This window comes from Cyprinus carpio, chromosome A23, assembly GCF_018340385.1.
Source record: "Cyprinus carpio isolate SPL01 chromosome A23, ASM1834038v1, whole genome shotgun sequence".
Lineage (NCBI taxonomy): Eukaryota > Metazoa > Chordata > Actinopteri > Cypriniformes > Cyprinidae > Cyprinus > Cyprinus carpio.
The window spans coordinates 4,518,133-4,531,478 of record NC_056594.1 but is presented as its reverse complement, the minus strand read 5'-3'; the positions used below and the strand labels follow the sequence as shown (position 1 = coordinate 4,531,478).

At 35.5% G+C, this 13,346-nt stretch overlaps 1 protein-coding gene across 2 annotated transcripts in view; it reads right to left on the bottom strand.

Annotated features, from left to right (window-relative positions):
* The window catches only part of LOC109064089 (titin-like), an 80,710-nt gene extending 78,216 nt beyond the window's left edge, over positions 1 to 2,494 (bottom strand). For both annotated transcript variants that reach the window (XM_042712701.1, XM_042712705.1), the window contains exons 1-3: positions 2,395 to 2,494; positions 2,225 to 2,266; positions 1,823 to 2,083 (exon numbers count right to left, since the gene is read on the bottom strand). In XM_042712701.1, the coding sequence (XP_042568635.1) occupies positions 1,823 to 2,083; positions 2,225 to 2,266; positions 2,395 to 2,425 (334 nt within the window). In that variant the 5' untranslated portion in view covers positions 2,426 to 2,494. The remainder of the gene's footprint in view (positions 1 to 1,822; positions 2,084 to 2,224; positions 2,267 to 2,394) is intronic.
* Between the last annotated feature and the right edge of the window lie 10,852 nt (positions 2,495 to 13,346).

The window sequence follows — 13,346 nt, the reverse complement described above, 5'->3', positions numbered from 1 at the left end:
GCGTATTGCGCTGCGTAAACATAGAATCATGTCTGCATTTGTGATCTGAGAAACAACAAGCCTACTCTACACTACTCAAAACTCGCGTTTGAATCATCATTGGCAAATTATTTACATATAAAAGTACTTACAGGTTGTGAGTCAGAAGCCCCAGAATGTCCTTGCAAAGTTTGAACTGCCCAACTTTATAGAAACAGCCGTTGTGCCACAGACACATTGCAGGTTGCTGGTTCAGGAAACAGTCCTCATCCTCCGTAAAATGCACAGCACACATCTGAATATTTGGTTTGGACTGTACTGGAACAGTGTTGAAATACAACTTAACCACTGTTTTCTAGTCGTGTCCTCTTTTGGAAGGCCAAACAAAGTAGTTTCTCTTTCACAATGAAACACAGCGACTCCACAACATGGCGGCGGCGGCGACAACAGCGAAAATAAAAGGTACGCCTTCCCACATAGTGATGTAGAGATGTGGGGGCGTGTTAAAACGAGCCATTTTAAGGGGGGTGTGGTTGACTCTTAAAGAATATCTTTAAGAATATTTATTTTTATAAAGAATATATCTTTGGATTTGAGACTTTAGTCTTTGCAACTTTACAGATCTTATTTATGCACCAAGAGCTTGTAACACTCCAAAGAGAAAAGAAAAATTTAAATCGCATCATATGACCTCTTTAAAATATTTATATTTTAGAGATGTTAATAGAGGGTTATTAACATATTTACATGTTAATTTGTCATCTCCTTTTTTCACGGTTAAACTGAATGTAGTTTCCTAAATGAAACGGCCTTATGTAATAAAGTCTAGCCTAATTATTTTAAGGCTGATGAAGTGATAATTATTAAAGTAATGTTTTGCATGTTATATTTCAGACTTGTTGAGCTTGTGTTTTCATTGTTCCCATGCTGGGAGTTAACAACACAGAAACCTGCTTGTGTGAGGAGGAGGCGATTTTCTCAGCTTCTTCAGAAGAGAGGGAAAGACGGTTTAAGCAAGTAAAGTTCATAATTCCATCATGTTATTATTATTATTATTATTATTATTATTATTATTTTTTTTACTAAGAGTACAAGAATGTTTGTTTTTGTAGATGCTGAAAGCCAGAAGCATAGGATAGCATCATTCTTTTGAGACTGATGTGAGTTATTTTAAGAAAATAAATGTTTTCATTGTCTCTTGCCTGTTTACTTCACATTTTGATGCAACAACAGTATGATTACGTGCTCATACTCTATTTAAACCACGGATCTGTTTAAATCTAGATTAAAAACACACCTCTTTGGCCAAACATTCAAATAATGCATCTCATAATTTGATAATAATCTGATCAAATCCACATTATTATTCTTTAGCTTGGGTGAAACTAATTAGTGTTAATCGTCTGTTTGTTTACATCTTTTATTGATTTTTCTGAACATTTCTGCCGTATGCACATAAACTGACAGTCACCACTGATAAGCTAATACTAAATATTGTAGCAACGTAATTTTCTGTAAAGTAGCTTTGCAATGATTTGTATCGTAAAAAGCGCTATACAAATAAACTTAAATTGAATTGAATATATATATATATATATATATATATATATATATATATATATATATATGTGTGTGTCTTTATGTTGTTTGTACATTATGTTGAATTTTAAATTATTGCAATATAAAAGTATATTTAAAAACTTTAATGTTAGGCGGGATTAATCGCAATTGATTTCAGAAAAATGTGCGATATATACACACACACAACCACACACACACACACACAAAGACACACACACACACACACACACACTGTAAATAAATATTTGTGATATTTATTTACCTTTTAGAGTTAAAGTGTAACTAGCACTTTTTTCTGACTCAGAAGCTCCTTTTTTTGCTTTGCATTCATATGTTCCACTGCCTCTCACAGTTATGCTGGGCTGATGTTCACTAAGATCAGCTGAGTCCTTGTACCAGTCATACTGTAACCCCGTTGGTTCCTCAGGGACCTCACAGTGCAGAGTGACTGTCTCTGTGCTGTACAGCACCGCATGAGATGGATTCAGAGTAATCTTCGGCTTGGAAATCTGAATAGGAGGTTCTAGGGGATGAATAATTCTTAGGTTAGAGATGCTAAATACACAATTGTATTAAAAAGTGACTTGAAACTTGAAACAGTTAAAATAGTCATTATAAGTTCACATACAAACCAGAAACCAGTATAAAAAAATATGAATCTCACCACCAGTGCTGTCTTGAGATGTTACTTGCACAGTCACTGCCACTATAAATTAACACAAATATTCAGAGATTCATCTCACTATGAAAAGGCGTTACAGTAAAGTGATAGTTTTAGTTTTATTGGTTTCTATTATATTAATAATAATTAATATACCAAATATTGCATCTTACTTATCAAAAGGAGGATATTAAACCTTTCCATTTGCAGATGCAGTCAAAGCAGAGTCGGCAGTGAACAAAGATCTCTCATGAGTAAGAAAAGCTTCCTGTTATAACCACTATTAATGTAAACCTGACAGGAAATCATGACGTCATATCTACTTCCATTTAACCTAAAAAGCGGAATAAACGTACAGGTTGAGTGATATTTTAAATCACAAATTTCTGTTTTCAATTGTATTAAAGTGCTGTGTGTTTGTCTGTGTGAGAGGCAGACAAAGGGTAAATTATTATGTAACAATATAATGTTATGTCATGTAACCAAAAAGTGTTGTAGATCCATGAGTGTGTTTAAAAACATTTAATATTTAATTTTTACTGATATGCATGCATAATTTCCAATTCTTAAGTTCTTTTATTGTTCTGTTTTTTTTTGCTTTGTTTTGTGGGTGTGGTTCAAAGAATCATTGTTCCAAAAAATGTTGATGAATGCAAAGTTTTATGTGAATTTTTGTTCCTTCAACCTTGTTGTGTCAGTAGTCCAGTTGGGGTGCCTTAAGATAACCAAAGGCCTCTGGCCCCCCACTGCTCTGCGTAAAATGTGAACATAAGCGAATATGCAAATGCACTCTTTGCCACAAGGTGGTGCTTGTGGAACAGCAGAATTGCATTGAAAGGAAAATGCCATCAAAACTTTCCTGACTGAAATGTGAGTTTACAGATATGATTTAAACACCATTAATCTCACAAAATATTAATTATTAACCATCAGAGCAAAACACAAGGCATATTGACATAAATGTGGGTTATTTGGTGATTGCTAACTGCGTTTTTATTTTGAAACATGACATGCTCACATTTAATTAGTTAAATCACAGCCGTATAAAGTGTAATGATCACATTTAAGCAATAGGACAATTCTTATTTTTCCATCCCTGGATTTAAAATGGAGACTTTGAGACCCAGATTTAAAATTGACACTATTTATGGGACACAAATGACACACAGGTTACATCCAAGTAAGTTACTGAACTCTCACTGTATGACGTTGTTGTACAGTCCAGTTCCTTTCACACAGCAGTGTTGTGTTTCTGTTGATATGCATGTTGACATAAAGATAGTCTCGTGCTGCGGTTATTTACTAGGGAATGCATTGTACATTCTGCTTACAGTATATCGATGGAACATGTGAAACATACCAACTATACAAACTGTGTGGGGCAGGGCTGACCCGGGATCTGTTAAAAACTTCAGAAAATGCAGATTTTTCCTAACTTTACTATAACATAACATAACATAACATAACATAACATAACATAACATAACATAACATAACATAACATACAGATAATATCATAAGTAGTAAACAAATTAATAAATAAACAAGTGTGACATACAATCACCTGAAGAATAATAAAAATTAAATGAGAAATTACAGTGCAAATCAACAAAAAAAGTGCAAAAAAAAAAAAAAAAAAGATTATATTTTCAAAATTACAGATCAGTTTCAAAACTGAACATGCCTGGATTTCTTTGCAGCAAATATGGAATGCCTAAAATAGTCTAACAGGCAACAAAGGCAACACAATATAGGCTACATATTGTAATTTATTTGTAGGTGTTAGCCAGCAAGCTAGCTAGTAGTTAGCATACACGTTTCATTTCCATTTTGTGAATACAGTGGAAAATGGCATACTTCAATTATTTTAATTCATAAATGCTATATTATAGTCCTAGTCATGGCCTTTTTGGTGAATTAAAAGCAAGCAGTAATTTAACTGAAATTAAAACAACATTACAGAAGCTTACATTAATTTGAAAGAAAATAAAGTAAAATTAATTAAGCAGTTAACTCAAGCAAAAATGTTCCAGAGTGTTAGTGTTGCCAGTTAAGATGTTCCAAAAAGGCTATTTCAAAAAACTGCATATAAATCAAGGGCAAATACACAGTGATTAACTTGTGATTCTTACCTCGATATTGCTCTTTTTTTTTCTGCTCCTCTTCTTTATGTCACTTCCTGCCTTGTGCCCCTGATAATTTTCTTTTTCACTCATTTTTTTTATAGAAATTATCCTTTCAGATCACATAAATGGCAAAACTATGTGTGTGCAATGCATAGCTTATTAATGGGTTATGATGATGTATTATAATTATGCCATGACGTGTTTAAATTAGTCCAACATGACATGTTGTCAAATCCTATTACTTTGCATGATGTCAGTTTTATTTTAATCAGTTAGATCATCGATCAGTACTAAAATTTTAATTGTCAGTATTTGCTTAATATATGGATGTAGGAGCGCACAATGGTCACAAGAGAAAAAAACGCACAATGGTCTGAGAAAAAAACAAAAAAAACTTTTGTGTGGCGCCCACCAGTCATTTTCCGCCCTAGGCAACTGCCTATGTCGCCTATACGCGTATAAAAATACTTATAAAATAAGTATAAAATACTTTAACACACATTTCTAGCTTTGAAATTATGAGACAGTCACTTTTAGTTTGAACAAGAGGAACCTTAAATGTGTGCACATCAACATATAGAAGGAAATGTCTTTTCATTTCTCTCTTCAGTGCACTTTAATCACATATCCACAAAAAATATGTGGGGCACATCTATCACAGGTTTCTTCAGTTTGAAACCAAAAATAAACCTGACTGAAGTTGTTATATTAAACAGTTTTTAAACAGTTTAAGGTGGAAAGTCATTTTTCTTTTTAAGCCACATTGAGATCAACCTCCCGATCTGACATGTGGTGAACCAACATCCTATGAGCAGAGACTTTAACAATCATGATAGAGGTGGGGCTGCAACAAATGCAAACCATTTTCTAAAAAAAAAAAAAAGAAAAAAAGTGATGTCAAGAATAAATGCACATTTAGGGTGGTGTTTGAATACCCATGGCTGATGGGAACAACAGTTGTTTGCTGTCTACAGAGAAGTTCTCTGCAACAGTTTTACACACACACACACGCATGCACACACACACACACACACACACACACACACACACACACACACACACACACACACACACACATATACATATATACACATATAACTCCTTTGGAGTTTTTTTGTGGTTGTAGTTTAGTGTGGCTAGTGTCAACCAACAACACCTAGTTCTTATATTACACTACATAACCCTTAGTACAATAACTAACTTATATGTAATTATTATTATTATTGTTATTATTATTATTATTATTATTATTATTATTATTGGCAGTGCCCGAGTTATTGGTGATTCTATTGTACAGAATGTTAAATGATTAAATTGTACAGAATGCTAGCTGCATTACGTCACAGAAGTCAGTTAAATCTCAAACTAATAGAGACTATTTCACCTAGATATTGTAATATCGAGACTGTGTCTGTGCCCTGAACTAGCAAATACAAAAAAAAAACACTTCCAACCCTATTTAAATGTAATAATTGAAATAATTGAAAAAAACAAACAAACAAACAAACAAACAAAACAAAAAACAAAAACAAAACAGATATAATACAGATAAACAAATGCTAAAGCTTGTCTTAATGTATATTAGATCCCTTTCTACAAAAGCACTTTTGTAAATAATATGATTGCACATCATAGCCTAGTTGTGCTGTGTTTGACAGAAACCTGGCTAGGTCTGGGTGTATAATTCTTTTGAAGTGATGGTGCTTTATGTAAAATTATCTAGTGCAAGTGATAAATACTTTTTGACATTTGTACTGGCTACTGTATACAGCCCACCAGAGCACCATACTGACTTTATCAAAACGTTTGCTGATTTTCTATCTGAGTTAGTGCTGGCTGCAGAAAACTTTCAGACAACATGTGCCAGGACCTACTCATTGTCATAATCATATATTCAATATAATATTGTCACATGGTCTTGATGGCATTGAAATTCTGCAGCAGAGCAATGACTTCTCAGATAGTCTCATGTATACTCCATTTAGCTAAAGCTGCAAGCTTAACTCTCTGTGACAAATATGATAGAACTATCACTTCTACCACTAAGGATAGCTTTATAAATAATCTTCCTGACTTTTTCTAATTTCTCAACATATCAGAAGCACTCAACATTAGAACAGAAACTATCGACTCTCTCTTTCTTAGCACGTTATATAAAGTACAGTTGCTCCTTTATGCTTAAAGAAGATTAAGGAACTAAACAGTCCGATGCTGAGCACACTCACACCTTAAAGAGAGCAGTCAGGAAAATAGAGCTCAGCTGGAAGAAAACAAAACTAGCGGTATTTCGAATCGCATGGAAGGATAATGTTTCAGCCAATAAAAAGGCATTAAAAATGCTAGATCAGCTTACTTATCGACTATTTTAGAAGAAAACAAACACAACGCTAAGTATTTATTTGACACAGTGGCAAATTAATGAGAAATGGAGCTTCAACAAGTTCAGATATTCCCTAACGGCACAGCAGCAATGACCTTATGAAATTCTTTACTTGCAAGATTGGTACTATTAAGAGATAAAATTATAACCATGCAGCCATCTGCTACAGTATCATATCAGATCAGATGGTGCACTATAGATCCCCTGAAGAACAACTCCATTAATTCTTTGCTATAGGAGATGGAGATCTGTTAAATCATCCATTTAAAACGGGTTCCTTTTGAAGTCCACAATTATCTCCACTGTTTTGAGAGTGTTTAGCTCCAGGTTGTTAAGACTGCACCAGACAAGCAGCTGCTCAACCTCGCTTCTGTAAGCAGACTCGTCAACATCCTGGTTGAGGCTGATGACTGTTGTGCATCGACATACAGCACGACTGCACTTGTGGTGACCTGAGTTTGATTCCCGTCTCAAGGTTCTTTGCCGATCCTGCTCCCCTCTCTCCACTCAATGTTTTCCTGTCATATCTCTACTCTCCTCTCCCAATAAAGGCATAAAAGGCCCATAAATATAACCATAAAAAATCATCAATATGTACAACATGTATGTTAGACCCTTTACCAACTAAGCTCCTAAAAGAGATGCTTCCAGAAGTCATAGATCTTTGTCTTAATATTATTAATTCACTGTCATTATGATATCTTCCAAAAACATTCAAGATGTTATTAAGCCTCTGTGAGTTGTAGTGTAACTACAACTGTTGTTATTGTTGTTCATTGTCTGGTGTTTTTTTGTTTTTTGTTTTTTTTTGTTTAGATCAATGGTTTTGTTTTCCCTGCAGTGGATTTTCTTCTTTTGTTTCATTTATTAAAGTATATTAATGAAAATAAATCTGCTACACATTTCCTTCGTCGTCTTGCCTCACCAGATGTGACAGACCACCAGACCATAATTAGCCAACACTTGGATGAATTAGCTGCTCTGTCTTATACAAGAGAATCACTCCCACAAGTACCCCACAAGGGACATTTTTTTAAGATCTGGCTTACCTGACTGACTGCCTGAATGGCTTCCCCTGCACGTTTTATTATGTTAAACTCAACACATAGTCATATCACTAAGGCTGTGATAAAATTAAATAAAAATACCTATGCGCTGCAGTTTTCCTGACATGAGCGCTTCACTCTGAAACATGCGGCGCATTTATTCATTTGCTGGCAAACCACCAAAATAAAAGCAGTTTTATATTTGAATTTGAGCAGAGATGCACTGATCGACCATCGGCCATAAATTGAAACCAGACGTTTTTTTTTTTTTTTGTTGTTTGTTTGTTTGTTTGTTTTATTTCAGAGTCCGCAAACGGTGTTAAGAGTGAATTTGCATTTTTATTCAGCCCATCTGCTGTTTGGAATGTTTTAAGTCAGACCATTCTGTTTTTGCTTCAGATTTTAAAATTATACAGTCAACTTAAGATCAAAAGATCAAATATAGGCTAATAAAGCAACTAACCATATTCTTCTTCATACTCATTTTTTTATTCTTTCTTATCTTTTGCATAAATAAAATACATAAAAAAATCAGCATTGGATTATGCCATGAAAAGTTAAGATCAGAATTGTCTGCGATGCAAAGGGGCACCAGCTAAAATCTTGCCAATGCACTAAATTGGTCAGGGCCGGTCCTGTGTGCTATTTTGTGCAATTTTTCATTTGAAAGCCACATTTCTAGCAATTGTAAAAAAAAAAAAAAAAAACAATAATAATAATTCCACCTTAAAAATATATCTAAATTGCAACATATGCTGTCAATGTCAGATCTCTTCCTCAGGGCCTGATGTGAATGTTTTCCTTTCTCCGGCCAGGTGTGACTCTGGGTCACGGGATCCTGACTGACCAAAGGGTCTTTTATGTTTTTACATCTGATTGGAAGATCTCTTTGTTCTGGTCTGGATATATAAGCGAAATGGCAAAACACTACTTTGGGATTCTGTAACCAGAAAACCCCCACACAGTGTGTGTGAGTCTATGGAGCTCTGCATCTCTTATATGCTGCTGTGTGTTTCACTGCTGTCAGGTATGCATCGCTCACTCTTAGATTCATCTTTGAGCAACTGATGTTATGTATTTATATGGATTGGAACATAATTAATTCTGAATTGGATTCTCATTGATTAATTACTGTATGTGAATGGCATGATATATTTTTATCTGACAAATAAAATGTTATATTTGATTTATTCTGAACTCTTCTGAAATCATTTTGACTAGTAGACAAAGTGGAGTTTGGTATTACTGCAAATCTGCATCCAGGATAGGTCAAACTGAAGGCCCAGTGTATGGAGCATGTGGCACATCATGTGGGACCTTTTGATTCCTGTCTATCACTGACTAAGCAAGCTGTAGCTGCCTGACTATGGAAATTACACTAATATATGAGTGAGCATGTGGCAACCGACTTAAAGGTATAAGATCACTCTGCATCCTCTGACTAAACTCAGAACTGGAGAGATTGTGATCGTGAGACCTGCGCCGGCCACGCAAGGCTCTAAGCAATACTGGGTCCCTGATGAACAAATAATTGAAAGTATGGGATGTCCAACATAATCATATCTAAATTAATACATAATCAATATTATATATTAATAATCAAGTTTTTAATTAGAAATATAGGCTAAATTTAATGATCACTTGAAATTAGGGTCAGATTAAATACGGAGCTAGACTAAATTTGAAACTAAATCCTAATTAATTAAGTGAACTTTGCAAAAGGGCAAGTAAAATACCCACATGCATTATACCTTTGCCCACGCCATTGGATTCTGTCATTGGGCCCTGTGGTCAGCTTTGACTAATTCAACATTTGATGTATACTAAACCATACCATGTTGGTTCGTTTGGCCAGAGAGAATTGCCCCCTTGACCCCCCTGCCCCCTAGGTTTTTTTTTATTCTTTTCCCCTTTTTTGTCCATTTCTGTCATTGATGGACTTTGGGTTCCTTGCCATTGTCACCTCTGACATGCTTAGTTGGGGACTCTTAAAGAGATACTCCACCCCAAAATGAAAAAGTGACGTGACATACAGCCAAGTATGGTGACCCATTCTCAGAATTCGTGCTCTCCATTTAACCCATCCAAAGTGCACACACACAGCAGTGAACACACACACACACACCTGGAGCAGTGGGCAGCCATTTATGCTGCGGCGCCCAGGGAGCAATTGGGGGTTCGGTGCCTTGCTCAAGGGCACCTCAGTCGTGGTATTGCCGGGCCAAGACTCAAACCCACAACCTTAGGGTTAGGAGTCAAACTCTCTAACCACTAGGCCAAAACTTCCCCCCAACTCAGTAAAATGAACATTTTGCCATTAATCACTTACCCCCATGTCGTTCCAAACCCATAAAAGCTTTGTTCGTCTTCAGAACACAATTTAAGATATTTTAGTAAAATACACTGTCAAGATCCAGAAAAGTATGAAAAGGATCGTCAGAATAGTTCATCTGCCATCAGTGGTTCAACCGTAACATTATGAAGCGACGGGAATACTTTTTGTACACAAATAAAACAAAAATAATGACTTTATTCAACAATTTGTCTCCTCAGTGTCTTCTGTGTCAGCCGCGCCACAAGGATAAATGTGTTGAAGTTTGCGTAAGTCATTCATGATCAAGCTTCATCTACAGAAGAAGTTAGTATAAGAGTTTTTCATTAATCTTTGGAAATCACCTTTCCTAATATGTGGACCTTAGTACCTTAGTACCTTAGTGGCTGAAGTTTTCAGTCTGCTCGTCATGCACGGAAGAGAGGGGCGGGGCCAGCAGAGCTTATTAGCATTTAAAGCAACACGGACTAGAACTGCATGCTGAAAACAGAGCTGATTTTGACAGGGTAAAAAGGGTGTTTTTTACACTACCATTGAGAAATTTTAACCAAAAAATTTTAAAAAATGTTCATTAAGACCCTAAAGAATCATATCAACTTGTGGAAAATGGGCATCCAATGACCCCTTTAAAGATTGTACGCAAATCTATTTAGAACATTGTATGGACTGATATGACCACATACTATATTTTTAAACCTGTCCATACCACTGTTTCGTCTAATAATTTGACCATCCTGCTGGTTTTTAGAAACAGACCAATGAAAACAGCATACGGTGCAAACCTCAGATATAAAACACCTCTGTTTAAGTAAAATTTGACATAGAATACGATTTTTGTTAACTGCAGCATTATATCCAATGAGAAAATCAAAAACGGCACAATATCCTTTTGCAGTTATACTATATCACTGCAAAAAAGTGAAAACCTTTTATTGGAAACACTCAATTACAAAGAGGTATTTCATCAGGAATGAACTACAGTGACACTTGAAATACATGCAACAATATAAAACTTTTTATAAATAATTTATCATAGAAGCGAGTCAGAGCCTTCATTACTGTTCACACATCAGCTCATCCTCCTGCACCACTGTAAACATCTACAACAGAAGGGCAGAATAAAGTAAGACACCAGGAAACTCCATTACCCAGAATGCATCTGTTAAACTACACAACATGCACTGAAAAGGTGTGACACTGAAACAGTATCGGTGGTCACAGAGACACACTGATGACATATTGATATTAATTAATAATAGATAAGACATGCTTAGTATTTAGCATCAGAAAGAACACAAGCACTACAATATTTAGATGATCCAAAATGAAGATGCTTTGTGGGATAAACAGGTCAATAGTAGCTTTTCTCACCACTGTCACGCTACAGCATTGTGTACTGCTGCTCCTCAACCGATGAACTGCAAAGGACAAAAAACTGCTTTGAGATAATTACATCAGTCTTTACAATTATTTCTCCCATTTTCAAGATTACAAGTACAACAGTAATCAAATTATTAGCCACAATAATATTGATCATGGGACATGAAGGATATCTGCAATCATGTGACTTCTAGAGGGAAGGTGTGCTGGTACTTGATGTAATGGTTTTTCTATAGCCAACTTAATATGGCTCTTTTGATTTGAGTAAACAATGGCCCAGTAAAGCCCAAAGTATACTTCAGTTTTGATGCAAATGTTTAGCATTTACATACAGCTGAATGTCTTTCAATATTCCATCTACTTGGTGTTATGTAGTACTACCAAAAACTCATGATCCTAACCTATATCTCCATACCGTAATCTCAGATGGCCAGACAATGATTCATCGCTCAATACACCAGACAATGATTCATCCCCCCCTTCATAGTGCGCACGTGTCGATCGTCAGGGCTCAAAATACACAGTACATGAGGTTAGAAAAATCTGGCTGCAGACATACAGTATGCGCATACTATGCTGATCAAGAAATTTGTCACGCGCACTGTATGCAAAGATTAGTTTGTTTCTTTATCAGAACAGATTTGGAGAAATGTAGCATCACATCACTTGCACATCAATGGATATTTTGCAGTGAATGGGTGCCATCAGAATGAGAGTCCAAACAGCTGAAAAAAACAAATCCAAACAAATTAATCATTATGACATTTTTAAACTCCAGCTAAAATACGAGTCTTTTATCCATAATATTGCTTTCTGCAAGTAAAATCTTACTCGTCTGAATTAAGAGAGAAATATGCTCAGATCAAGCACCATTTACAGGCGAAAACAGTCCAAAACTGTTCTGGATTTTAATTTGATTGGACAACGGGATGGACTTTTCCAATGGAGTAAGCATTATTATGGATTATGGACTTGTAATTTAGCCAGAACCAGTTTGAAGTATAACATATAATGTATGTATTATATATATGTTTTTTTTTTTTATATATATATAAATATGCAGCTTTTCAATTCAGAAGATATTACTTGATGGACTGGAGTGGTCTGGATTATTTGTGCATTGTTGTGATGTTTTTATCAGCTATTTGGACTCTCATACTGATGCTACCCATTCACTGCAGAGGATCCACTGGTGAGCAAGTGTTGCAATGCTACATTTCTCTAAATCTGTTCTAATGAAGAAACAAACTCATCTACATCTTGGATGGCCTAAGGGGTGAATAAATATTCAGCAAATGTTCATTTTTGGGTGAACTATTCCTATAAGTATAACTACCACAAGGATATGGGTTTGACATGCTTGACTTCGCCACTGTCTTCCTCATTTAACATCTTCAAAATTCATGTTCGAGGTCTGACTGCATGCAAGTTATTTAAACATTAAATTAATAATTAAAAACCTGTTGCTTTGTAGTTTTAGGATATTTTGTGAAATTTTTATATTGAGGGCTAAAAAATTAATGTTGAATTAACATGTATTTTCTCACAGCTCCTAGGTTTTAGGAGTTGCACTTTTGGTACACAAACAAGTCTTTTAATGCTGGGAAACCAAACAAGTGTTAACTTAAGGTGTTGTCCCATAGTGTGTGTCTGTCGGAAGTTATGGTATTGTGCGGTTTCTGTTTTCTGCTCTCTGCAAGGCCACAGTTTCATTTTTAGCCCACATAGCCACTAACAGACACTCTGGCCTATTTGAGAGGGAGCGGCTACATTCTCACAGTTTACAAGCTCCTCTATGTAATGGAGTCTCACAGGGGGAAACAGCTACTTTCACATGTCAGAGACTCCCTGATAGGCAAGT